The 27,932-nt window shown below is 47.3% G+C and overlaps 1 protein-coding gene across 1 annotated transcript in view; it reads right to left on the minus strand.

Moving 5' to 3' along the window:
* Positions 1 to 2,600: 2,600 nt before the first annotated feature.
* LOC144769733 (killer cell lectin-like receptor subfamily B member 1A) overlaps positions 2,601 to 27,932 on the minus strand; it is a 69,805-nt gene continuing 44,473 nt past the window's right edge. The window contains exons 5-6 of the mRNA XM_078653914.1: positions 4,369 to 4,475; positions 2,601 to 2,745 (exon numbers count right to left, since the gene is read on the minus strand). Coding sequence (XP_078510040.1) covers positions 2,601 to 2,745; positions 4,369 to 4,475 — 252 coding nt within the window. The remainder of the gene's footprint in view (positions 2,746 to 4,368; positions 4,476 to 27,932) is intronic.

Raw genomic sequence — 27,932 nt, forward strand, 5'->3', positions numbered from 1 at the left:
CAGGTGCGGACGTCGTGGTCAAGGCCTAAACATTGAAGACACCGGCGATGGGGGTCGGTAACCGACATCAGTCGGCTTCACTTGGAGCAGGGTTTGAACCTGGGCATCCCTACCGGCAGCGTAGGAGTCGAAGACTCGAGTAGAAAAATGATCAAAGAGATCAAAAAGTTTAGTCAAAAAATGACTAAGGGGGTAGAGCTTCTCAGGATCTGCGCTAGCTGGCGCGGAAAAAAGAAGAACTGATGTCCGCGCGCGAGGGCGGCGTTTAAGTACTCCGACGTCATTCCGGCGCTAACGACGACGGACGCGGAGCCGCGGACGACGCCTGCCGGCGCGGAGGGGTATTGCTACGCAAAAATTTCCGGATCCAGTCTGACGCCTGGAGATATTCTAAGGTAAGGAATCTATCACTAACGTGTCTCTTTCAGATACACCACCACATCACTCAGCCAAACCACATCATCACTCAGCACCACAACATCACTGTCCTTGCTTGCTACCAACAAGCATTGCCATAGCCAATAGTGTTGTATAGCATTTAGGACCCTAGTGTAATTTTCACGATTCATGCCCTTATATAGGTGTAAAGTACTGTATCCTTATTTAGGCATAGAAATCATAACCATATTAAGACATAGCTCAAGTAGTCCTAATACGGCTTGGCTACTTCCTCTAGTTCCGAAAATCTACAACGATTTCTTGGAAAAACCCACCTTCAGCAGTCAGGGACTTCCCCCTGCAAGAATATTCATTTATCCAAGAACTCATAGACTTTTTAGAGAATTAAGTTTCTAATGACGTTATTATGTCCAATCTTACGTCAAACTCGGAACCTTCAAGGTATAAATATGCCCACACTTGTCCAAACAAACACACGGTGGTTTGGAGCAGTTCGACTATCTACTTACCTGACGCGCCCTACTGCAGCAAGTGCCGAAGGAAGCTGACCCTCCAGCTGACGCACTGAGAGACGCTGTACTTTCTCCAGCCGAGAAATCCAGCTCCGGTGTTTCCAGGCTACCCTTGTGGATTGCTGGGAAATAGAGTCCTGAGAGAGATATACCAGACCTTCTACATTCTAAAACCAAGATACGGAGCTGATTAGACCCTAAAAGAATTCTTGGATTAGATTCATGGCAAAGAATACTGAAACTAAGCTACACCTCACTTACTTCTTCCCTTGTACTAGACCTAGGTTAGGTACACCGGGGTCGGCGTATTTTAGAAGCACCAGTTGAGTACTTTTAGTCATTATTTATCAATGTATGTATTTTATGTACTATATGGCTTAGAAACCATATCATGCTTTTACAGTATTATTTTATAATACTCTTCGTACTGTAAGCATTGTACTTTACAACAAGTATTACGATTGTAGCAGTTCATTTCTTATGCTTGAGAAAGAAGACTGTTCAATAAATACCTTTTATTGAAAACGCCCGTCTCTCTATTTCTGTGCACCTCTGGTGAAACGAAGCATGCACGATTGACTGAGTGAAATAACTATCTATTGTTTCCGCGACTCTAGAGATATATTTCTTATTCTTGGGGAACAAAGTTGTCATGTTTTAAGCGGTTGTCAGAAACTAATCTCTTCTTGTTCATCCGAGAAACTTTCTAGTGACCTCTGAGCTAGCTGGCACATACACAATTAAGTCTAGTATGTTCGGTAGAGACCTAGTCGACCTCAGTCCTACCTCTAAACTACAGGATATACTATTCCAATGCACAGAGCCTATTGGGAATATAGGAACTACACTACAATGGGACTCGCATTAGGAAAGTGTAAGCTATTGGCTTTGTGAATAACAATGCTATTAATTTATATATTTTCAAAGCCAACACATATTTAAAAAAATTGTCATTTACAATACCAACAGCTCATACTTCCCTAATGCGAGACCTATTGCATTGCAAATGCTTGTTTAAGTCTTCGACTAACACAGTAGCAAACTAGTACCTGATTTAGTGTTGTGAAAAACCTAATATTGGATTTCTTTTCAAGGTATGATTACCATACCTAAAGGATTGTTTACAAGTTAATGCCAGGTAAGAGGAACTAGTTCCAGTTGTGGTATAGGGTAAAAGGAGTAAACTGTCTTCATTGTGGTATCTTCTAGGCTGGTTTTGAAATACCCCCTGGAGTCGACACTATTCAAACAACCAGGCATCTGTAATTAGAAAGCTCACACTTACTCATGTTGCGACTGCATGGAGAAGTGTGTCAGAGTGTTTGTGTTTGATGACGAGTGTCTTCACCAACCATGCAGCTAGTTTTAATGTTGGCAGACAAAATGCCAACCTAAAGAAAACACACAGATATTGAAGCCAATTCTTTGACTACACCCTACTTCATTGAAGCCGCTGCAAAGCCACGCCCTTAACGCCTGGTCAAGTAGGCGGTGTTAGACAGGTGTGTTTAAACAGGTTTCAGAAAAATCACGTTTGATAAAATAAACAACTTTTTATTCCATCTACAGTTACTTCACAGACTTTTTAGATTTCACAGGAGGCCACAGAAGAGAAGCTAACATTTTAGCACGACTTTGTTTAAGAAGACAGTAGTTCGTTGCTGCTAACTAAAGTGGGTCATTGCTGGTTTACAGCGCGGAGCAGGAGACACGCGCTTCCTTCTGGCAGATCCAGTGTAATCCATTGGCGCAGGGGTTGGATTCAATGGACCCGCGTCTGAAGCTCCCGCGCCAATCCGCGCCAGCATAGCCTGTGACAGTGGTGACCGGAAGCCTGCAAACAAAGATACATTATCGTGAGGCGGCGGCTGTCGGCGACATAAGATGCACTTACAGTTATCCAGGCAAACTAGAAATTTTAGAAATGCTCTAGTGAATGAGGCTCATAAGAAGAGGCTGCTACCTTCATGTGTGAGAAGGTATCTAAAGTTGGGGAAGCTTTCCCCTTCACTGGGCCTGCAGATCCCCAGTTGGTCAATTCATAACGTTCTTTCCTCTGGTTGAGCTGCGGATGTACTTACCTCTAGTGTTTGGAGGGTGAAGTGATTCTCTTCTCAGGGTAGCACACCTGTCTCCTCTTGCACAACAGATAGATTACAATTGAGGGCGCCATAAGGGTTAACATGGGCTATGGAGGGAGGCATCAAAGACCTTAAGCAGAAACCAGGCTAACTTGAGAGGTTAAAAACTCATACCGGAAAGAAGGGTTTCGCAAGGAGCTACCTCCTGATTTAAAAATTTAATGAAATAAATGTGGAATCAGTACCGAGTTGGTGGTGGTGAATTCAGGGGGCGGACACTGGCAGTCGTTTTTGTGGGCTCGGACAAACGAAATAAAAACCTACAGTTAGCAGGAGGCTCTTTGGAAGATGTATGACAGGGTCTTTATAATTAGGGAAACAAAATACCAGCCATTTGTTTGTTTTGCTCCTCTGAAAGGGCCAAGTGGAAAGTTATTTGCATACAATTCCCAATATACATAACATACATAACAAGGTAAATTACATACTGTTTGTATTAATGATTATTTAGAGTTAATTTAGACAGCTGTCAAACACATTTTATGTGATTTCCTCATGTTGTGTTTATTGTTTTAATTTTATATTTCAAAAGAGAAAAATGCCAGTCCCTACCCTGCTTATTGCAATTGTTGTACTGGCACAGCCGTGAAGGTTTAGGCCAGTTTAGTAAAGAAACAGCCGGGTGGCACCCCTGCTCACGGATGAAAGCTGTGGATCTGGGAGTCGGTCTGTAGTGCCACAGTCACTCGAGGGACATCTGTGTCTGAAACAGGCTGCAGGGAGACTGGACGAGGCCTCGTGAACTCTGTGCCCTCCCCAGCCCTGCCCAGATCACAGAATGCACTGTCTCAGAAAGTGAAACTAACTCTGTCTGAAAGGTTTGTAGACCTCGAGACCTCATCTTGGATAAATGAGGACAACTGGACATTGCAAGTCATCCTGGGGTTCAGTGATCACAAGAGTGAGAGACGCAGTGACAGCACCACTCGCTTGAAATACATTTAATTACTACAAGGCCCTTCACTGTCGGTACACACACCTCTAAAAAACAGTTAAAATCAAGGTACAGGGATAGAACAGTCTCCCACCCACTATTGGGGTATTTTTTCAGTAACATCTATGAATTTGATATGAATTAACAATGGGGTATAACATTATAACATTGACACCCTATTCGACTGATTGATGAATACTTCAATCACCAAATAGAGTGTGAGTGGAGATGAAAATTTTAATGTGAAAGACTAGAAATAATTATGCATGAATGTTGGGAACTGTTTGGATTTTTGGGTAACATACAATTGTTGCATACTAAATGAACAATTGTAAAATATGAAATTCCACAGAAATGTTGAAAATAGGATTGGCAGACTTACACATTTTCATTCAAGGTGGATCCATTTACCCAGGTCCAGCGCCGCCCTGCGGGTGTGCAGAAAAGTCCAATCCAAACATAGTTGGTTAGTTTGGATGTAAGGTAATCCTGGGCACAAGAAACACAATGATAGTTCTGTTATAAACCGAATTCCACTTTTCTACAGTAGGAATTTCATGAAAGTTATGGTACACACCACGCAACACTGTTTACCACATGGATACGTCCATGCTTAGCAACTGTGCGAACATTAGACAGAGGTTCAGGAAACGTCTAATAACTTCGAACTTGCATTAGATGTTTTGTATGTTTTTTTAAAGTGTAGTTGTCCTCTTCCTCCCAAGAATATTTTTCTCAAATCTAAAAATACAGAACAATGCGTATCCAGTCCTTGGCTTTCATTATTCAAATGCTTGTAAAAAAAAGTGTATTAGTTACACTAAGCAACAAAAGACTACACTTCCCAGACCATACTTAGGGTCAAATGTATTAAATACTGGGTGCAAAAAAGAAATGGAAACAATTTGCTAACAGTATTGAATTTTATCAGTCGACCTATATACTAATTAGGTGGTTTGGAGTGGGTCGTAATCCGAACTATGTCATGAATGTTAATGAGATACATAACAAATATGACTCACTCTGATTGGTGGCCATCACAGGGAAGGTCACCTGCTGGGGCCAGCAGACTACCAGGTCTGTGGTCGCCTTTAAATAAAATAAACATGTGTTAACAAGCAGCCTGTTTCTCTTGGAGGAAATGGACTGCATTTGAAAAACCAAGTTATCCTGTCTTTTAATGTGTGTTTGAGAGTTGGCAGCGGTCCAGAGGTGTGCTGCCTACTCTCCAACACACCTTGTTTTGTATTCACAAAAGGGAAGTGTTTTGTGAATAGCTTACCATCCCAACTCAGGTGTTTCATTATTTTGGACGCAAAATATTGACAAAACAAAAGACAACATGTACTCTGTTAGTATCCTCTAATGTCAATTTCTCAGCTATTTTATAGCAAAACCACATATCAGTGTCTGCTAAGTAACTTTGCCCCCCCCTCCCAGACCTTATCATGCTTCTCTGAATATCCTTCGAATTTATACACCAACTTTTAATCCTTGTCTCTGACCTCCAATGGTGTGCAATCAACTCCTTTGGCTATGAGGAATCCCATAGCTACCTGCCCTCCGGGAGACCGTTGTTAAACTGTCAGCCTTAGCAAAACAAGCATTTACAATACAATGGTCTAGGCATTATTAAAGGTAGAGCTATTGGCATTGCTCATGACATTTTTTTTTTTAAATCATAAATAAATGGCATTGTCATTTACATTGCCAATAGCTTAATCGTTAAATACATGGCATTGTCATTTACAATGCCAATAGCTTAATAGCTCGCAAATGCATGACCTATTGCATTTACACCCACACAGAGACACACATACAGAGCCACCCACACAGAGCCACAGACACACACAGAGCCACACACACACACACACAGCCACACACACACACACAGAGCCACACACACACACAGAGCCACACACACCCAGAGCCACATACACACACAGGAGAGCAAGCACAGCGAAGGGGCAGGGAAGCAAGCACAGCGAGGGGGCAGGGAAGCAAGCACAGCCAGGGGCAGGGAAGCAAGCACAGCCAGGGGAGAACGCACAGCCAGGGGGCAGGGGAGCAAGCACAGCCAGGGGGCAGGGAAGCAAGCACAGCCAGGGGGCAGGGAAGCAAGCACAGCCAGGGGCAGGGAAGCAAGCACAGCCAGGGGGCAGGGAAGCAAGCACAGCCAGGCGACAGGGGACCAAGCACAGCCAGGGGGCAGGGGAGCAAGCACAGCCAGGGGGCAGCTGCCTGCAGAGGTTCGCTTGTCCAGAGATCTCCCGCTGTGGCTCTGTGAAAGGCCTAATATCTGGCCGAAGATCTACTTCTTGATCTCATGGAACTCAACCTGCCTTCCCGACAGCGAACCTACCCAGATATCCAACTGCACCAATGCTAAGTACTACAACTAAGGCTACCTCATCCGCCCAGAACCTCAAGATTCATAAAAGCGGTCCAACATGTTCTTGCTTTAGATCATCAATCCGAGCACACAAGTGGATAAACCACAAATCACACACTATCTATCTCAGAATGATCACTTTGACACACAAGCGCCGGCTGCCAACAACCTGGTCACTGTGTTCAACAATAAACCATCCCCATCTTCATGCCAAAACCACAAGCCTTGAAACAGCATACATGGAAAATCACAAAAGCTTGTGTGCACAACACTGTCCGTAATTACTGTAAACTGGAGTTGCCAAGCTATTAGGACAGAAGCACATGTCCCGTAGTAGACAATATTACTCAAACAGAAGAATAACAGTTTTATAAGTGTGTTCCTGATTGACACTTCTGCTAGCCAAACTTGTTATTGGCTTGTCAGGGAAGGTGCACAGTATCAAACAGATCAAGATTTGTGGAGTTATGAGAGAGAGAGAGTCTCTTTAGCTCTCTCTCTCTCTCTGAGTTTTGGTGTGTATGTGTGTGACTGTTTTTTTCATATGATTGCTGTTCGAATAATGAGGGTGAGAGGAATGTGAGGGAAACAGTTCGAGAAAAAAATGGATGAATCATAGCTGAAATTTAGGCCACAAGAAATGTATGGCAACGGAGGACCGACCACCTTGTGTGGCAGGATGAACTAAATTATGTGACATGACACTGGCAGCATCATGTGTGGCACTTTTCTTTTTTTATAGTAACTTTAAATCTGTGAGTAAGAAACAAAGTTTTTGGTTATGATCTGCAAATTACGCACCAGAAGGTAGATTATGTTTTAATTGCAGTAGATCCAAAATTACGTGGAAAAAAGCTAATTACAGTGACCCTGTGTATAACAGTAACCAGAAGGCAGATTATGTTTCAATTGCAGTAGATCCAAAATTACGTGGAAAAAGCCAATTACAGTGACTGTGTATAACAGTACAACATGCCCGCAAAATGAATACATTAAATGACTTAACAAGCAACTTCGATTTCATGGAATTTCAAAGAGTGAAACTGAAGGCTTGTATAGCAGGCCATCATTAACCCTCTCCAGAGTACTGCACACAAAGAGACAGCAAACACACACCAAGGAGTTCTGCAAATGATTAAAGCCTGCGGAGAAATGAAAGAGGAGAAGCTGCTCCAAGGCCATCCCCACTTCTAGGTTGCAGGCCCTGCCCAGCAACTGGCTTCCGAAGATACTGTCTAATTCGGGACGCTAATCATATGGAGTGGTGGCCCTCGAGTTTGGGTTCAACCCCTGTACCATGTAACGAGGCGAAAAACCTGGGGGTGTAGGTTGACCCGGCCCTCTCCTATGAAGGACATATAAGAAGGGTAACTGGCAAGTGTTTTGGAGTGCTGAAGTCCCTGCGCAAAACTTTGGATCTTCTTCCGTTAGAGGCACGTAAGACTATGGTTCATGCGATTATAAATTCACGCCTCGACTATGCCAATATTCTCTATCTTGGTGCTACGGAAAAGAGTCTCGGTTGACTACAGGTGCTGCAGAATGCAGCTGCGCAGTTGGTTCTTAATCAGCCTAGGAAGGCGGCTTCAAAAATAGCCCTCACAGCATTGCACTGGCTACCCGTGAGGCAAAGGGTGATGTTCAAGACTCTATGCACCTGCTATCGCATTCTCAATAACGCTAGCCCATCCTATCTGAGTGACCTGGTCATCAGTTATGTGCCACAAAGGTTTGAGATCTATTGGCACCAGACTTGTGGTAATCCCCAAGGTCAAGAAGGCTAGGATGGAGGCCGCTCTTTTAGATTCCGGGGCGCTCAGTACTGGAATAAGCTTCCTCAAAAACTCAGGCTGGAAAGCTCTGAGATCAAGTTCAGCAGAAAGATGCTGAAAACTCACCTATTCTCCTGCAGCATGTAATGGCTCTGTGAGGAGTTCTGCCCCTCTTTATCTCACCCAGCGCGGGGACACGCCGAGATGGCGTAACCATTGCGCTTTATAAATGCCTTATATTATTATTATTATTATTATATAATTTGCTGCATTCTACATAATTTACTGATTACAGGCCAGCGCGACACAACGCTACGGGGCTGCAATCAAGCAATTATGGAAATAACCTCGCCAGGTCAGAGCAGTTCATTCTTTACACTCTTTATGTACTAAATACTTTCGATGCTGTACTGCGCGGGGCGAAAAAACAGGCAGCTGAAATGGCTTGTTTCTATGGCTTTTATCCTGAGTAAAAGGTGAATAGCCTGTGGATCGTGTGGTGATCGAGGCAAAGGAAAAGACACCATTCTACAAAATTAACCTGTGGTACAGAACAAACATTAGCATATCACACTGGCAGGAAAGCCATCGAAAGTCATGAATCGTGGCCTGTTACACAGTAATATGGTTGCAGCTTTTACACTGTCGTACGAAAAGCTGTAAAGTGCCACAAACTACCTGTGGAGCTTTTAACAATTTTAGTAAACATATGCATTTTTCCCATGGCAGTTGTGCGGTTTTGTCAGTTTTCCAGATGGGCAAAGCAGGCATGAGGTAAGCGGTCAAGAGCAGCTGCAGAATACCACAAACCAGGATCCCTGCTTCAACCGTTCGGGTCTTGTTGAATCAGCAGTGAGCGTCCGGGGGTGAGTGGAGGGCAAGTCACCCACACGTGCTCACAGGAAACGTGTGCTGCACAAGGCCCGGAAAGCACACCTCTGCTACTTTCATCCCAGAAACCGGCCACTCAGCAATTTAACTAACTATAAGTGAGCATTGTGACGATGTTGGGGTTCAAAGGCAAGAATTACTGGGACGAAGGAGAGCTGCGGACGGAGGGAATGGGGGGGCGAGAGCGGGACGAAGGAGAGCTGCGGGCGGAGGGAAGGGGCGAGCGGGACGAAGTAGAGCTGCGGACGGAGGGAAGGAGGGGTCGAGAGCGGGACGAAGGAGAGCTGCGGGCGGAGGGAAGGGGGGGCGAGAGCGGGACGAAAGAGAGCTGCGGGCGGAGAGAAGGGGGGGCGAGAGCGGGACAGAGGAGGGATGTGGGCATAGAGGCAAGAAAAACGGCACAAACAGGGTGGCAGAGGCAAGACAAGGGATAGTTACCTCATGTCCGACGCTGCTCTCCTGGTTTTACCGAGCACCAAAATGGCGGACGCAAAGCTCCGAAAATTTCGGAATCGGGGCGTGTTTTTTGCGTTCTGAATGACAGATGACGTCACAGGGCAAAAGAACGCAAAAAACACGCCCCGAATCCGAAAGAGAAGGGGCTTGAAAGGAGTGATGCCCCTCTCCTCCAATGGCTGGCCTCCGTTTAGGAAGCCAGCCAATGGAGGAGAGGGGCGGGTTCAAGCCCCCCTAACCTAAAACATAAACTCTTTGGACTCCTCCCACTGCTTCGCAGTGCGACGGTCCTCGACCTAAACATGGCTGTTCATGCAATATCTGTAAGGTTTAACTTGCCCAAACTCCGTACTTGGCTGCACAGCGCTGGGAAGCCTAAGGGCAGCTAAGCGATTTTCAAATCCTTCATTCGTTCATGTAGTCCTTGTTGCAGCAAGTCAATTAAAGGGGTTCCCCGTGGGCTCCCCCCCCCCCCAAGCCCTTGTGGGTTAATGCTGTGCTCAATCTGGCCCCTTATTTTTTTTTATGACGCAGGAACAATGTCCGAGTCCTGCCACAACAAAATATTCCTGTTGTGGTCGGCCAATCAGGCTGACTTTTCCCCTTTAAATTAGACAATTCCGAGCATATCTGGACAAAAAGAATTCTCAAAAACAGCAGAAAAGATTTTCACAAAATCTCAAAAAGCACACTAAGTAAAGGTCTAACATTGTGTCAAATCGGGATCAGCCATTTTTTCTGTACCAAAGAGTGAAGTTTCCTATTGAAATCAGCATGGGAAATAACACTTTTTTTAATCCCCCCTCACCCCGGCTCCCACTTGACGGTTTAGCATGAAACTTTCCATTAAAGTGCCAGAGGTGGGTGAACTTTTTTTGTGCACATTTGTGAAAGGGTGGCTAAGTTATTAGAAAAACAGAAAAAACTCTTCCTATAGAAACTAACCTGACTAATTGCACAGTGGCAACTGACACTATGTGTGTATATATGAGCAAGCAAGCAGATGTGCAGGGCCCCCCTCTTACTCCCATACACAGCATGGCCTACTACTGCACATAGGCACTAGCGACCTATCTTCTCACATCCGGGCTGCACGTATGCTGTCACTGCAGCACTTCCCTCCCATAGCTCCTCCATGCAAAGCTACACAGACCGTTTCAAATGCCCATAGCAACTCTCATCCACCTCGCTGCTTTCTGCGTGCACTGCTAGGTCTGCTGCAATCATAGTCGTTTAAGGCATGGGCAAAGTGGACTCTGACCTAGGGCCCCAGTCATTCAGGGGGACCCCAGATAAAGCTAGCTCTGTTCTGCGGGGAGTCTTGCCCTGATGACACTGAATAATTCTCAAACAGATTATTTTAAATGCTGTGGACATGAAAGAGCTGAATTTCAAAATTGTCCCGAACAGGGGCCCATAAAATGACTTTGGCCCAGGGTCCCCGAAATCCTTAAGATGTCCCTGGTTGCAATAATGCGCTACTCTTACATATAGTTAGACCAGTATTTCCAGAAGTACACGCCCCACCAGGAAGTACGAGGCTGAGCCTATGTCAGCAGACCAGCACGCATTCTGCAAAATTGTGCATGGGCAGATAGGCAGAAGTGCCCCCCTTCCCCACCCTCACAACTCAGCTTGCCTATGCATGCAGGGCCTGCCGCTGACGTAAGCCCCATCCAAATTCAGCTCCGCGTGCAGCTTCCGGTATCCCCCTCCAATGCTGGCCGGACCTGCTCCTGGGGGTACCGCTGAGGACATGCACGCACATCCGCTTCCGTCATCGACGCACTGTGCTGGGCGCTCTGCTAAGGGCACGGCCGCTCTCTGACCCTGGGTGTCCAGTCGGCCTGCTACGACGGATGTGCACAGGTCTCACAGCTCAGGGTGGCACCGCAGCACGGTTGCTGAAGCACTCCTGGTGCGACCCACCCCCGTATTTTGTTGGACGGTCGGTACACAAGTGGACACCCCCACCGCCTCATCTCCCGCCAAGACAGATGTTGAGGCCCGGGCTGACACAGCCGCCGCCCCCGTCTTATCTCATGCCAAGACAGATGTTGAGGGCCGGGGTTACACAGCCACCCCCCCACCCCCGGGCTAATTTCTCTCTTCTGCAGTAAAACATACAATGTTTGGAACACTCCTGCAGTTATGCACCACCCACACTGACATCCAAACATGTAATGCTCGGTATGCTCCTGCACATGTAGTGCTCAGAATGGCCATGCAGTTATGCACCCTAAACCACCCCCACATCCAAACATGTTGTGCTGGACCGGCTTCTGAAGATGTATCCACAACGTTCGGCCCTACTGCTGCAGATATGCAACCCCCCCACCCCCCACACACAACATGTAATGCTCGGTATTGTGCTGCCGCTCTCAACGTGTAATGCACAGAGCTGCTGCAGATACGCCCAACGCTCTAACCTGGAAGACTCGGCCTTGTGCAGGCGCTATGCACCCCACCCCTCACTGATACGAGATCATGCAATGATGGGTCTGACAAGATATGCATCCGGGCAGATTCTCCGGATGGGCACTGCCCTGTGCCATATTGAGTTTCTCGAGTGTGCAGGCTGTAAATGTGCACTGACACCTCCCCCCCCATCCAGCTGTAGCGTGTGCTGCCGGGCCTGCTGTCGCAGACGCCCCCGGTCCCAACCCCCACTGACTCCTGCAAACATCGGAGGGAAGGGGGGGCGAGAGCGGGACGAAAGAGAGATGCGGGCGGAGAGAAGGGGGGACGAGAGCGGGACGGAGGAGGGCTGTGGGCACAGAGGCAAGAAAAACGGCACAAACAGGGTGGCAGAGGCAAGACAAGCGATAGCTACCGCATGTCCGACGCTGCTCTCCTGGTTTTACCAAGCAGCAAAATGGCGGCCCCAAAGCTCCGAAAATTTCGGAATCAGGGGCGTGCTTTTTGCGTTCTGAGTGACAGATGACGTCACAGGGCGAAAGAACGCAAAAAACACGCCCCCGAATCCGAAAGAGACGTGGCTTGAAAGGAGTGACGCCCCTCTCCTCCAATGGCTGGCCTCCGTTTAGGAAGCCAGCCACGGGAGGAGAGGGTGGGTTCAAGCCCCCCTAACCTAAAAACATAAACTCTTCGGACTCCTTCCACTGCTTCGCAGTGCGACGGTCCTCGACCTAAAAAGGAGGAATATAATGAATTATCTTCGTTTCGCCACTCCAACGCCTCCTTTTGAAAGGTGTTAGTTTTTGGCGCTGTTGCATAGGAACGCCCCCAGAAACACCAATTGCACGCACCTTTGCCCCAGAAAACTGCAGCAAGGAGGGCCATATTTACAAGATGCCATTAAGCCACGCAAAGTGGTTTAGCACTGGCTTGTAAATATGGAACAGGGCATCACGCCAACGGAATGTCTGAAAAAACGCCCTTGTAATTATGCCCCTGAGTCCTAACTACTACCTACTGGTGTTATTGTAAGGTTGTATCGTCTCTATCAGTTTAAATGGGGTTGTATTCGGTTGTTATAAAATGTTTCTGCTTGTATTGATGTGGTGAGAACCTGACAAAGCAAGAATGTCTTTCATTTAATAAAAACACCTCCTTCTATTGAGTCTAGTCAAAGTCAAAGTCAAAGTCAAAAAGCTTTATTTCGATAAAATGTCATTATCATAAAAGCAGTTTAAAAGTAATGATAAAATTAATGATACATATCCAGTTGATAACATGAAATACAGCATTTACTAGAATAAATATAGTTTAAGAAAAAATTAAACAGAGTATTTAAGCTTTCTGGCTCGAATAGCCCAAGCCCAAAATAGAAATTTTGCTAGGGCACAAGCATAGGGTACATAACTGTCCGAAACAAGTATCCTGGTTGCCTCAGCATGGCTCCTAGTTCCAAGTTGCCGACACAAGTGCTTCAGCCACACCCTTCTTGGATTGGCATATTCCTTACAGACAAATAAAAAATGAGCCAATGTCTCTGGGTGGGCTGAACAAGATGGACACAGGTCAGTTTTGTCTGTACAGGATTTCCATGTTTTGGTAAAAGTGTTCAGTGGAAGAGTACCCGTTCTGAATTTAAAATACAAAGACCGGGCAAAGGGTTTCCCGATTGTGTCTAGATAGGGTTCTCGCCTGGGACAGTCTTTAAACATCAAAAAATCCTCTGTGAGTCTGCCAATGGATGGACTAGAGTGCCTTTGGGAGCAAGCCCAATCCCGAAAGAGGTTTTTAAGAACTTGTTTTGGAGGAGAGGTTCTGCTGGACCAAAAGTCCAATAGGCCCAAATTTGACAATAGATTTTTCATATCAGTTAACCATTTGACTCTGGCCCAGTGTGGTGACTCCATTATTTCTTCCAAGATTCTCGCATAGGCACTAAGTTCCTCTACCCGCCAAATCCGGGCCCATAATAGGAGAGGGCGAAATTTCGCAATTTCGCCGATCTGAGTACAGCCGAGGTCCATAAATAAGGGCAAAAGGGGGGTACTTTGAGGTAGCGACATAATTTGCCTACAGAATTTATTCTCAGATTTTTGTAGTGATTCAGAAGATGCAAAGCCCCAAAGTTCAGCTCCATAAAGCGCAGAGCTGACACCTTTGGCGGCATAGATCTCTAGGACTGTTCCTATTGGTTTGAACGAACTGGAACGTTGCTCCCTTAATAGGGCACCTGTGATCCTTTTATGATTCAGCAGCATCTTATCTATATGGGGAGTCCAATCCATTTTGTCAGAAATGCGTATCCCTAAATAATCAAATTCTTTCACCCTTTCCAGGGATTCGGTGTTTAAAGTAGGGGGGCGCACTTTCTGTTTAAGGGGATTAAGGACGAGGTATTTTGTTTTATTGGTGTTTATGACCAAGCCTCGGTCGGTACAAAAGGATTGGAAGTTATCCAAGAGTTTCTGTAGTCCCATAGGGGTTTTGGAGATTAGGAGCGTGTCGTCCGCGAAGAGGAGGGTCGGTATACGTACCCCCCCCAGGGATGGTTCGTCAGATGGAAATTTAAGTAAGTGCTCCACCACCCCATTAATATACAAGGAGAAAAGGGTGGGAGCCAGAACACATCCCTGGCGGACCCCTCTCTCGACCGGAATACAGCCTGTTTTCTCCCCTCCGGAACCCCACCTGATTTGGGCAAAGCTGTCTTGGTGGAGCCTAACTAATAGGGACAATAAGTACTGTGGGAGCCCCATGTTGGCCAGAACCCTCCATAGCGAGTCCCTGGGAACGAGGTCAAAGGCAGTCTTTAAATCGATGAATGCGAGATAAAGACTGCCCTTGCCTATCACTACCACCTTCCAGTGGATCATCATAAGCCTAAAGGCCTGCTCTATCGTTCCAGTGCCTACTCTAAAGCCGGCCTGAAAATCGGTAAGTATTTTGTTTTCATCCACCCAGTTGAGTATCCTGAGTAGAATGACTTTACCGACAACTTTTTGGCTTACATCCAGTAAGCTAATCGGCCTATAATTGGACGGATCATCCCTAGGGCCTTTCTTGTGGATGGGAACCACCTCTGCCCCCTTCCAAGAGACAGGAATGGGGGCACCCCTACAGATGGCAAGGAGAAGGGAGTGGATTAATTTGCCCCAATTAGCACCATCAGTTTTTAGCAGATCCCCAGGGATGCCATCTGGTCCTGCAGCTTTTTGTGGGATGATGGAGTTAATAGCGTACTCTACTTCCTTCAGTGTAAAATCGGGATCGCCAGGGAAAAGGGAGTAATCATCATGAAGAGAGGAATGAACAGACCCTCTTCCATCCATATCGTCATGACAGGAATACAGTTTGGAAAAATGAACCTCCCATACATGACCCGGAATATTGCAGGTTACGAGATCAATATCCGGTCTGTTTCGCGCCCGTATGGTGTCCCAGAAGGATTTAGAGTCTTTTTTCATGCTGGCTTCCTTAAGGGTTAGCCAATAGTTATCCTCCCACTCCCTTTTTGCTACCAGTAAAGCTTTTTTATGGTCTCTTCTGGCAGTTTGGATTAGAGGGAGAGACTTCCCTTTAACTGCCTCTATTAGGCGTGATTTGGCCTTCCTGCAATTTGCCGAATACCAATCATGTGAGCCTTTTGGTTTGGGTTTCTGTTTCCCTACTGGCAATTGTACCCAAAAGAGGTCCCCAATAGTTTTTATAGCAGCTTCAAAAACAGCGGTGACCTTGTCTGCTGCTATGGTCAGATTAATAGAACCAATTTCAGCTTGCATGCCCTTAACCACTTCGTCTATTGTGGATAGTTTATCGGTATTGCACATAAACTTACTCCACTTTAGACGCCTGCCACAAGTAGCGACAGTAATCCCCAGTGGGCGGCCAAGAGAGACTGGCAGTGCTTCAATGTTCCAAGGATTTTTTAGGGATAGGGAGAGTGGGTTATGGTCGCTCTCTACGGTATTGGTAATAACCATATCGTTAACAAAACTCCAGAGGGCCCTATCCAGCAGGATATAGTCAATCCGAGTGCATTGGCCAACCCTGTTGAAAGTGGGCGCACCCTGGAGATCGGATCGAGTGCGACCATTAACAGCTCTTAATCCAAACTCCAGAGTAAATGCATTGAGATGGATTGCACTGCGAGTCCAGCGCTTAATGGGTGGAATAGAGAGAATAGGGATACCCCATCTGCTGTCCTCTTCTCCTAAATCTGGAATTCCTTCTAAGGGGAGTGGTTCATATGTACAATTAAAATCCCCTGCTATTAGGATATGTCCACAACCACTCTGCTCTCCCAGCTGAACCTCAAGCTCCTTCATTGTGGGTGAAATACACCCATTTTTTGTTCCCCTAATATAAACATTGTAGAGGTCAACGGCTATACTTCCCCGTAGACCCAATAGGGAGACACCGAGAATATCCGGAGATCCTGCCTTCTTAGTAGTTATTCTGCAATTAAGCAGGATACTTATCCAGATAATAAGCCCCCCCGATGGCCGTCCCTTCCCCACCCTGGTTTTTACTGCTGGTACAAAGAGAGTGACAAACCCCACCCTATGCAGTGGCTCGGTAGCCCATGTCTCTTGAAAAATGCAGATATTGTGGGCATCAACCAGGGCATTCCACTCCGGGAGGCCCAGCTTCCTTGAAATCCCAGCAAGGTTCCAGCTGAGGATTTTTAACTCGCCATGCGCTGGATTTCCGGCAGGAACCGCAATACATCGAGGGTTAGATAAATCTACACTGTCCCTAACTGATATAGGTGATGACACCTCTAGGTTTGTGGGGAGAAATGTACCCAACGATGCATCCTTTTTTCCCTCATTTACATCATTTGCATGAGGGAGATTAGTGACTAGGCCTCCCTCAGAAGGGAGTCAATCAACCTCATCCAATACACAGTACCTATTGGGATGGGCAAACTGTGTATAGGAGGGGTTAAGGGACGAGGATGGAGACGGGTCCTGCCATGGCTGTTGCCAATAATGATTGGCAATAGATGGTTGCTGGGGAAGTTGCTGCCACTGCTCAGTAGAATGGAAAAAGGGCGGTACAGAGGGGAAAGGTTGCTGCCACTGGGGACCAGCATGGTACGGGACGAAGGGTGGAAACGGCTGTCGCCCGTGGTTAGGGACATATTGAGGGGGACGTGCAAGCCCTTGATTAGTTGAATTAGCTGGCCGATGGAAATTGGGTTTTGTCAAGTGGGGAAGGAAGTGAGATAAGGGGAGTGGTTTGATCTGGGTGGCAGGACCACTATTAGGTGATTTACAAATGAAGGTCGCAGCCCCCACATCCCTAAAATTAACAGTAATTACATCCCCTGGTATTGTTTTCTTACTCCTACCCACCCAATCACCTCTCCGTACAGTTAGAATCTCCCCACTCATACTACTAGGCAAGGGTTTATGAATTTGGAGCCACTGAGCACATTTATTTCTCAACTCCACATAAGTCTCTTTAGCTCCTTCCTTCAAAGGGGGGACAGCAGTTAACACAACCACAAAAGGAGAAACTTCTGGTGGCAGGTTAATAGACTTGAAACGAGGCTGCCTTGGTTTAGGGGCATCAGAGTTGTTTGTGGGGTCAGAGGCTAGAGTATTCGTGGGTTTACTATTGGAAACCGTAGTTTGGGAGGTGTTAGATTTAGTACCAGCGGCTAGTTGCTGCACAGATGAAGAGTTGCTCACCGCTTTTGCATTGGAAATAAGTGGCGGTTGAGCAGGATTAATCCCTAGGTGGGGAGAGTATGATGCAGCTTGGTCCTTGGGAGGTGAAAGGATTTTCGCTTTATCAGTTATGGGCTTAGTGACCCTGGCTGGCTGTTGGGAATTAGATGGCGGTTCTCTATACCCCTGTTGCTGAACAGGCCCAAGCTCATTAATTTTATTGGGCCATTTGGTATTAATGAGCGATGTTAACCTATCAAGTTTAGAAATCAAGGGTTTAATAAGGGCCGCTATTGTAGCTTCAAGATCATGCTTAAGGTCCGTGACCATATTATCAACCCAGCATGGGATGCCTGGCGCTGTATGAGGGATAGGTGTTACCAAATTATGATTACTAGTTTTGGCTTTATCCTTCTCCTTGGGTTTAGGCTCCTTATTTACAGAATTGTTTACCACTTTTATGGGAATAAGATCAGCCTTTCCCCTGGGATCGCTAGGCACATGAGGGGTCGACTTGGCAGCTAGATCGTCCATGCTCGGCTCCGCCTCTCCAGGAGACTGACAGGCTTCTGAGTCTAGTATATATGGGGTGTAGAATGGTCTTAGGGTTCAGCACTTTCCAGGAGGGTGGACTGTTAGGAAAGTGTCATCACAGGGTCTTCCACTTTCCTACTTGTAAATGTTTGTACATGAATATGTAGTTTTAAGCACTATGTTCATGGTCATTCGTTTCCTAGTATAAGTAAAAGCACTGGCTGGACAATGATTTACTGGGTGTTGTTTGTTGCTCACCTGCAGTCTGGGATGCTAGACCACACCACTTAACCTGAGTAGGCCTTGAAAAGTTCTAATTTGCTACCCTGGAGAGTCAAGCGCTACTTCGTGGTACTTGGTTCCCAGTAGATGAAAGGTTGTAAACCTATTGCTTGAGATGGACTCACATCCTTCCCAAATAATAACCCACTTTCTTACATCGACTATCACAGGGAAAGCCAATGCCAAAGGCTTTCAATTGAGGGTAGTAGCCCCTGTGCAGTTATATTTGAGAAAGTGTTTTATTAAAAATGCATATTTTGTTTTGCCCATAGCATAGAACATGTATATGGATTTGCACGAAACTTAGAAAATCACTTACACAGTGAGCTGATGCCAAGTTTCATGAAGATTCGTCCATAGTAAAAAAGTTAAGGGGGGCAGTGAAATGTTATTTTCATTTTCTATTTTAGCATACATAGAAATGTTTTAAAGATAAAGCAAAAACTGCTGAAAGGTTTCATACCAAATTGACATAAAGGATTACATTTACTCAGAAAGTTTGCTTTTTTAGATTTGCTCTAAATCCGTTCATGAGTTTTGGAACAATAGACATGTGGAGGAAAAAGTGCACTGTGGGCTTAAAAAGATTAAACAATTTTTATATCTTGTTATTTGAAAAGCTATTAGTGAGTTTGTCAATTTTCTTATAACTTTGGCACCATTTGACAATAATCCATTTATCAGCCACTTGGAGCCTGATTTGGAGTTTGGCAGCCTGGGCACTCTGTTGCAGACATAAAGGAGTATCCTATCTGCCAAGCTCCTGGTCTGCCACTCTTATTTGGAGAAGGGCAGGACCTAAGCTTTCTGTGAACAGAACACCATTGGCTCCGTTGATAAAAAGCTTCCTCTGATGGTCCAATGGTCGTTTGGCAGTCAGGAGAAGGACGTTACATCACCTGTCTTATATAGGGTGGATGGTGTAAAGTCCTTTTTAGGTCTCGGCCTAGAGACGCGCGACGCGCGTTCTCGGCAGAGATATATTGCAATCGTTTCAGTCTCCAAAGCCGACAAAAGGAGACAAGAGCTGGGCACGCGCCCGGCATTCTCAATGGGAGAGGTGCGACAAGTGCTGGCCACGCGCGGATTCAGTCGCGCGCACGCTCACGGCGCCAGCGTCCCCGCCGCACGCCGATCACTGCTCTCTTCCTGGCCGGCATCGAGAAGTTTTTGCAACGCAGTGAAGGCACTGAGAGGTAGGTGCTTGTTCAGAATGTTATGTCCTCTTATTGCATGGACTTGCGGGAGTGTTTGCAGTGTAAAGTACCGGAATGGCGGGAGCAAAGAATGATGTCAGATGTGCTTTGAAGGATTCTGCTAATGTACACAGAACATTCAGTACAGTCTGCTCTCTGAGCGTGCACGTTACTGATCACCTATTTTTTATTGGACACCAAGGCGCGCAAGATAAACGTGTCTATTCTCTTCTAGAAAAGAATGTTAACCGTGACCAGTGTAAAATTAATCAGTAGCCTTGCCTGCTTTCAGAGTAGTGAGTAGTGAGTGCAGAGTGGTGAGTAGTGAGTGGTGAGTAGTGAGTGGTGAGTGCAGAGTGGTGAGTGCAGAGTGGTGAGTGCAGAGTGGTGAGTGCAGAGTGGTGAGTGCAGAGTGCAGAGTAGTGAGTGCAGAGTAGTGAGTGCAGAGTAGTGAGTGCAGAGTAGTGAGTAGTGAGTGCAGAGTAGTGAGTGCAGAGTAGTGAGTGCAGAGTAGTGAGTGGTGAGTGCAGAGTGGTGAGTGCAGAGTAGCGAGTGCAGAGTGGTGAGTGCAGAGTAGTGAGTGCAGAGTGATGAGTGCAGAGTGGTGAGTGCAGAGTAGTGAGTAGTGAGTGCAGAGTGGTGAGTGCAGAGTGGTGAGTGCAGAGTGGTGAGTGCAGAGTGGTGAGTGTAGAGTAGTGGGTAGTGACTGCAGAGTAGTGAGTAGTGAGTGCAGAGTAGTGAGTGCAGAGTAGTGAGTGGTGAGTGCAGAGTGGTGAGTGCAGAGTGGTGAGTGCAGAGTAGTGAGTGCAGAGTAGTGAGTAGTGAGTGCAGAGTAGTGAGTAGTGAGTGCAGAGTAGTGAGTGCAGAGTAGTGAGTGGTGAGTGCAGAGTGGTGAGTGCAGAGTAGTGAGTGGTGAGTGCAGAGTGGTGAGTGCAGAGTGGTGAGTGCAGAGTGGTGAGTGCAGAGTAGTGAGTGCAGAGTAGTGAGTGCGGAGTGGTGAGTGCAGCGTAGTGAGTGCAGAGTAGTGAGTAGTGAGTGCAGAGTGGTGAGTGCAGAGTGGTGAGTGCAGAGTAGTGAGTAGTGAGTGCAGAGTAGTGAGTGCAGAGTAGTGAGTGCATAGTAGTGAGTGCAGAGTAGTGAGTAGTGAGTGCAGAGTAGTGAGTGCAGAGTAGTGAGTGCAGAGTAGTGAGTAGTGCGTGCAGAGTAGTGAGTAGTGAGTGCGTGCAGAGTAGTGAGTGCAGAGTAGTGAGTGCAGAGTAGTGAGTGCAGAGTAGTGAGTAGTGAGTGCAGAGTAGTGAGTGCAGAGTAGTGAGTAGCGAGTGCAGAGTAGTGAGTAGTGAGTGCAGAGTAGTGAGTACAGAGTAGTGAGTGCAGAGTAGTGAGTAGTGAGTGCAGAGTAGTGAGTGCAGAGTAGTGAGTAGTGAGTGCGGAGTGGTGAGTGCAGAGTGGTGAGTGCAGAGTAGTGAGTAGTGAGTGCAGAGTAGTGAGTGCAGAGTAGTGAGTGCAGAGTAGTGAGTAGTGAGTGCAGAGTAGTGAGTGCAGAGTAGTGAGTGCAGAGTAGTGAGTAGTGAGTGCGGAGTGGTGAGTGCAGAGTGGTGAGTGCAGAGTAGTGAGTGCAGAGTAGTGAGTGCAGAGTAGTGAGTAGTGAGTGCAGAGTAGTGAGTGCAGAGTAGTGAGTGCAGAGTAGTGAGTGCAGAGTAGTGAGTAGTGAGTGCGGAGTGGTGAGTGCAGAGTGGTGAGTGCAGAGTAGTGAGTAGTGAGTGCAGAGTAGTGAGTGCAGAGTAGTGAGTGCAGAGTAGTGAGTAGTGAGTGCAGAGTAGTGAGTAGTGAGTGCAGAGTAGTGAGTGCAGAGTAGTGAGTAGTGCGTGCAGAGTAGTGAGTAGTGAGTGCAGAGTAGTGAGTAGTGAGTGCAGAGTAGTGAGTGCAGAGTAGTGAGTGCAGAGTAGTGAGTGGTGAGTGCAGAGTGGTGAGTGCAGAGTAGCGAGTGCAGAGTGGTGAGTGCAGAGTAGTGAGTGCAGAGTGATGAGTGCAGAGTGGTGAGTGCAGAGTAGTGAGTAGTGAGTGCAGAGTGGTGAGTGCAGAGTGGTGAGTGCAGAGTGGTGAGTGCAGAGTGGTGAGTGTAGAGTAGTGGGTAGTGACTGCAGAGTAGTGAGTAGTGAGTGCAGAGTAGTGAGTGCAGAGTAGTGAGTGGTGAGTGCAGAGTGGTGAGTGCAGAGTGGTGAGTGCAGAGTAGTGAGTGCAGAGTAGTGAGTAGTGAGTGCAGAGTAGTGAGTAGTGAGTGCAGAGTAGTGAGTGCAGAGTAGTGAGTGGTGAGTGCAGAGTGGTGAGTGCAGAATAGTGAGTGGTGAGTGCAGAGTGGTGAGTGCAGAGTGGTGAGTGCAGAGTGGTGAGTGCAGAGTAGTGAGTGCAGAGTAGTGAGTGCGGAGTGGTGAGTGCAGAGTAGTGAGTGCAGAGTAGTGAGTAGTGAGTGCAGAGTGGTGAGTGCAGAGTGGTGAGTGAAGAGTAGTGAGTAGTGAGTGCAGAGTAGTGAGTGCAGAGTAGTGAGTGCATAGTAGTGAGTGCAGAGTAGTGAGTAGTGAGTGCAGAGTAGTGAGTGCAGAGTAGTGAGTGCAGAGTAGTGAGTAGTGCGTGCAGAGTAGTGAGTAGTGAGTGCGTGCAGAGTAGTGAGTGCAGAGTAGTGAGTGCAGAGTAGTGAGTGCAGAGTAGTGAGTAGTGAGTGCAGAGTAGTGAGTGCAGAGTAGTGAGTAGCGAGTGCAGAGTAGTGAGTAGTGAGTGCAGAGTAGTGAGTACAGAGTAGTGAGTGCAGAGTAGTGAGTAGTGAGTGCAGAGTAGTGAGTGCAGAGTAGTGAGTAGTGAGTGCGGAGTGGTGAGTGCAGAGTGGTGAGTGCAGAGTAGTGAGTAGTGAGTGCAGAGTAGTGAGTGCAGAGTAGTGAGTGCAGAGTAGTGAGTAGTGAGTGCAGAGTAGTGAGTGCAGAGTAGTGAGTGCAGAGTAGTGAGTAGTGAGTGCGGAGTGGTGAGTGCAGAGTGGTGAGTGCAGAGTAGTGAGTGCAGAGTAGTGAGTGCAGAGTAGTGAGTAGTGAGTGCAGAGTAGTGAGTGCAGAGTAGTGAGTGCAGAGTAGTGAGTGCAGAGTAGTGAGTAGTGAGTGCGGAGTGGTGAGTGCAGAGTGGTGAGTGCAGAGTAGTGAGTAGTGAGTGCAGAGTAGTGAGTGCAGAGTAGTGAGTGCAGAGTAGTGAGTAGTGAGTGCAGAGTAGTGAGTAGTGAGTGCAGAGTAGTGAGTGCAGAGTAGTGAGTAGTGCGTGCAGAGTAGTGAGTAGTGCGTGCAGAGTAGTGAGTAGTGAGTGCAGAGTAGTGAGTGCAGAGTAGTGAGTAGTGAGTGCAGAGTAGTGAGTGCAGAGTAGTGAGTAGTGAGTGCGGAGTGGTGAGTGCAGAGTGGTGAGTGCAGAGTAGTGAGTAGTGAGTGCAGAGTAGTGAGTGCAGAGTAGTGAGTGCAGAGTAGTGAGTAGTGAGTGCAGAGTAGTGAGTGCAGAGTAGTGAGTGCGGAGTGGTGAGTGCAGAGTGGTGAGTGCAGAGTAGTGAGTAGTGAGTGCAGAGTAGTGAGTGCAGAGTAGTGAGTGCAGAGTAGTGAGTAGTGAGTGCAGAGTAGTGAGTGCAGAGTAGTGAGTGCAGAGTAGTGAGTAGTGAGTGCGGAGTGGTGAGTGCAGAGTGGTGAGTGCAGAGTAGTGAGTGCAGAGTAGTGAGTGCAGAGTAGTGAGTAGTGAGTGCAGAGTAGTGAGTGCAGAGTAGTGAGTGCAGAGTAGTGAGTGCAGAGTAGTGAGTGCAGAGTAGTGAGTAGTGAGTGCGGAGTGGTGAGTGCAGAGTGGTGAGTGCAGAGTAGTGAGTAGTGAGTGCAGAGTAGTGAGTGCAGAGTAGTGAGTGCAGAGTAGTGAGTAGTGAGTGCAGAGTAGTGAGTAGTGAGTGCAGAGTAGTGAGTGCAGAGTAGTGAGTAGTGCGTGCAGAGTAGTGAGTAGTGAGTGCAGAGTAGTGAGTAGTGAGTGCAGAGTAGTGAGTGCAGAGTAGTGAGTGCAGAGTAGTGAGTGGTGAGTGCAGAGTGGTGAGTGCAGAGTAGCGAGTGCAGAGTGGTGAGTGCAGAGTAGTGAGTGCAGAGTGATGAGTGCAGAGTGGTGAGTGCAGAGTAGTGAGTAGTGAGTGCAGAGTGGTGAGTGCAGAGTGGTGAGTGCAGAGTGGTGAGTGCAGAGTGGTGAGTGTAGAGTAGTGGGTAGTGACTGCAGAGTAGTGAGTAGTGAGTGCAGAGTAGTGAGTGCAGAGTAGTGAGTGGTGAGTGCAGAGTGGTGAGTGCAGAGTGGTGAGTGCAGAGTAGTGAGTGCAGAGTAGTGAGTAGTGAGTGCAGAGTAGTGAGTAGTGAGTGCAGAGTAGTGAGTGCAGAGTAGTGAGTGGTGAGTGCAGAGTGGTGAGTGCAGAATAGTGAGTGGTGAGTGCAGAGTGGTGAGTGCAGAGTGGTGAGTGCAGAGTGGTGAGTGCAGAGTAGTGAGTGCAGAGTAGTGAGTGCGGAGTGGTGAGTGCAGAGTAGTGAGTGCAGAGTAGTGAGTAGTGAGTGCAGAGTGGTGAGTGCAGAGTGGTGAGTGCAGAGTAGTGAGTAGTGAGTGCAGAGTAGTGAGTGCAGAGTAGTGAGTGCATAGTAGTGAGTGCAGAGTAGTGAGTAGTGAGTGCAGAGTAGTGAGTGCAGAGTAGTGAGTGCAGAGTAGTGAGTAGTGCGTGCAGAGTAGTGAGTAGTGAGTGCGTGCAGAGTAGTGAGTGCAGAGTAGTGAGTGCAGAGTAGTGAGTGCAGAGTAGTGAGTAGTGAGTGCAGAGTAGTGAGTGCAGAGTAGTGAGTAGCGAGTGCAGAGTAGTGAGTAGTGAGTGCAGAGTAGTGAGTACAGAGTAGTGAGTGCAGAGTAGTGAGTAGTGAGTGCAGAGTAGTGAGTGCAGAGTAGTGAGTAGTGAGTGCGGAGTGGTGAGTGCAGAGTGGTGAGTGCAGAGTAGTGAGTAGTGAGTGCAGAGTAGTGAGTGCAGAGTAGTGAGTGCAGAGTAGTGAGTAGTGAGTGCAGAGTAGTGAGTGCAGAGTAGTGAGTGCAGAGTAGTGAGTAGTGAGTGCGGAGTGGTGAGTGCAGAGTGGTGAGTGCAGAGTAGTGAGTGCAGAGTAGTGAGTGCAGAGTAGTGAGTAGTGAGTGCAGAGTAGTGAGTGCAGAGTAGTGAGTGCAGAGTAGTGAGTGCAGAGTAGTGAGTAGTGAGTGCGGAGTGGTGAGTGCAGAGTGGTGAGTGCAGAGTAGTGAGTAGTGAGTGCAGAGTAGTGAGTGCAGAGTAGTGAGTGCAGAGTAGTGAGTGCAGAGTAGTGAGTAGTGAGTGCAGAGTAGTGAGTGCAGAGTAGTGAGTAGTGCGTGCAGAGTAGTGAGTAGTGCGTGCAGAGTAGTGAGTAGTGAGTGCAGAGTAGTGAGTGCAGAGTAGTGAGTGCAGAGTAGTGAGTGCAGAGTGCAGAGTAGTGAGTAGTGAGTGCAAAGTAGTGAGTGCAGAGTAGTGAGTAGTGAGTGCAAAGTAGTGAGTAGTGAGTGCAGAGTAGTGAGTGCAGAGTAGTGAGTGCAGAGTAGTGAGTGCAGAGTAGTGAGTAGTGCGTGCAGAGTAGTGAGTAGTGCGTGCAGAGTAGTGAGTAGTGAGTGTGTGCAGAGTAGTGAGTGCAGAGTAGTGAGTGCAGAGTAGTGAGTGCAGAGTAGTGAGTGCAGATTAGTGAGTAGTGAGTGCAGAGTAGTGAGTAGTGAGTGCAGAGTAGTGAGTAGTGAGTGCAGAGTAGTGAGTAGTGAGTGCAGAGTAGTGAGTGCAGAGTAGTGAGTAGTGAGTGCAGAGTAGTGAGTAGTGAGTGCAGAGTAGTCAGTGTAGTGAGTGCAGAGTAGTGAGTAGTGAGTGCAGAGTAGTGAGTGCAGAGTAGTGAGTGCAGAGTAGTGAGTGCAGAGTAGTGAGTAGTGAGTGCAGAGTAGTGAGTGTAGAGTAGTGAGTGCAGAGTATTGAGTAGTAAGTGCAGAGTAGTGAGTAGTGAGTGCAGAGTAGTGAGTAGTGAGTGCAGAGTAGTGAGTAGTGAGTGCAGAGTAGTGAGTGCAGAGTAGTGAGTAGTGAGTGCAGAGTAGTGAGTAGAGAGTGCAGAGTAGTGAGTAGTGAGTGCAGAGTAGTGAGTGTAGAGTAGTGAGTGCAGAGTAGTGAGTAGTGAGTGCAGAGTAGTGAGTGCAGTGTAGTGAGTGCAGAGTAGTGAGTGCAGAGTAGTGAATGCAGAGTAGTGAGTGCAGAGTATTGAGTAGTGAATGCAGAGTAGTGAGTAGTGAGTGCAGAGTAGTGAGTGCAGAGTAGTGAGTGCAGAGAAGTGAGTGCAGAGTGGTGAGTGCAGAGTGCAGAGTAGTGAGTGCAGAGTAGTGAGTGCAGAGTAGTGAGTGCAGAGTAGTGAGTAGTGAGTGCAGAGTAGTGAGTAGTGAGTGCAGAGTAGTGAGTGCAGAGTAGTGAGTGCAGAGTAGTGAGTAGTGAGTGCAGAGTAGTGAGTGCAGAGTAGTGAGTGCAGAGTAGTGAGTAGTGAGTGCAGATTAGTGAGTAGTGAGTGCAGAGTAGTGAGTGCAGAGTAGTGAGTAGTAAGTGCAGAGTAGTGAGTGCAGAGTAGTGAGTGCAGAGTAGTGAGTAGTGCGTGCAGAGTAGTGAGTATTGAGTGCATGCAGAGTAGTGAGTGCAGAGTAGTGAGTGCAGAGTAGTGAGTGCAGAGTAGTGAGTGCACAGTAGTGAGTGCACAGTAGTGAGCAGTGAGTGCAGAGTAGTGAGTAGCGAGTGCAGAGTAGTAAGTAGCGAGTGCAGAGTAGTGAGTAGTGAGTGCAGAGTAGTGAGTAGTGAGTGCAGAGTAGTGAGTGCAGAGTAGTGAGTGCAGAGTATTGAGTGCAGAGTAGTGAGTAGTGAGTGCAGAGTAGTGAGTAGTGAGTGCAGAGTAGTGAGTAGTGAGTGCAGAGTAGTGAGTGCAGAGTAGTGAGTAGTGAGTGCAGAGTAGTGAGTGCAGAGTAGTGAGTAGTGAGTGCAGAGTAGTGAGTAGTGAGTGCAGAGTAGTGAGTGCAGAGTAGTGAGTAGTGAGTGCAGAGTAGTGAGTAGTGAGTGCAGAGTAGTGAGTAGTGAGTGCAGAGTAGTGAGTGCAGAGTAGTGAGTGCAGAGTAGTGAGTAGTGAGTGCAGAGTGGTGAGTGCAGAGTGGTGAGTGCAGAGTGGTGAGTGCAGAGTAGTGAGTGCAGAGTAGTGAGTAGTGAGTGCAGAGTAGTGAGTAGTGAGTGCAGAGTAGTGAGTGGTGAGTGCAGAGTGGTGAGTGCAGAGTAGTGAGTGCAGAGTAGTGAGTGGTGAGTGCAGAGTGGTGAGTGCAGAGTAGTGAGTGCAGAGTAGTGAGTACAGAGTGGTGAGTGCAGAGTAGTGAGTGCAGAGTAGTGAGTAGTGAGTGCAGATTGGTGAGTGCAGAGTGGTGAGTGCAGAGTAGTGAGTAGTGAGTGAAGAGTAGTGAGTGCAGAGTAGTGAGTGCAGAGTAGTGAGTGCAGAGTAGTGAGTAGTGAGTGCAGAGTAGTGAGTAGTGAGTGCAGAGTAGTGAGTGCAGAGTACTGAGTGCAGAGTACTGAGTGCAGAGTAGTGAGTAGTGCATGCAGAATAGTGAGTAGTGAGTGCGTGCAGAGTAGTGAGTGCAGAGTAGTGAGTGCAGAGTAGTGAGTGCGGAGTAGTGAGTAGCGAGTGCAGAGTAGTGAGTAGTGAGTGCAGAGTAGTGAGTGCAGAGTAGTGAGTGCAGATTAGTGAGTAGTGAGTGCAGAGTAGTGAGTGCAGAGTAGTGAGTGCAGAGTAGTGAGTAGTGAGTGCAGAGTGGTGAGTGCAGAGTGGTGAGTGCAGAGTAGTGAGTAGTGAGTGCAGAGTAGTGAGTGCAGAGTAGTGAGTGCAGAGTAGTGAGTGCAGAGTAGTGAGTAGTGAGTGCAGAGTAGTGAGTAGTGAGTGCAGAGTAGTGAGTAGTGAGTGCAGAGTAGTGAGTGCAGAGTAGTGAGTAGTGAGTGCAGAGTAGTGAGTAGTGAGTGCAGAGTAGTGAGTGCAGAGTAGTGAGTGCAGAGTAGTGAGTAGTGCATGCAGAGTAGTGAGTAGTGCGTGCAGAGTAGTGAGTAGTGAGTGCAGAGTAGTGAGTGCAGAGTAGTGAGTGCAGAGTAGTGAGTGCAGAGTGCAGAGTAGTGAGTAGTGAGTGCAGAGTAGTGAGTGCAGAGTAGTGAGTGCAGAGTAGTGAGTGCAGAGTAGTGAGTAGTGAGTGCAGAGTAGTGAGTA

This window comes from Lissotriton helveticus, chromosome 7 (genome assembly GCF_964261635.1).
Source record: "Lissotriton helveticus chromosome 7, aLisHel1.1, whole genome shotgun sequence".
NCBI lineage: Eukaryota > Metazoa > Chordata > Amphibia > Caudata > Salamandridae > Lissotriton > Lissotriton helveticus.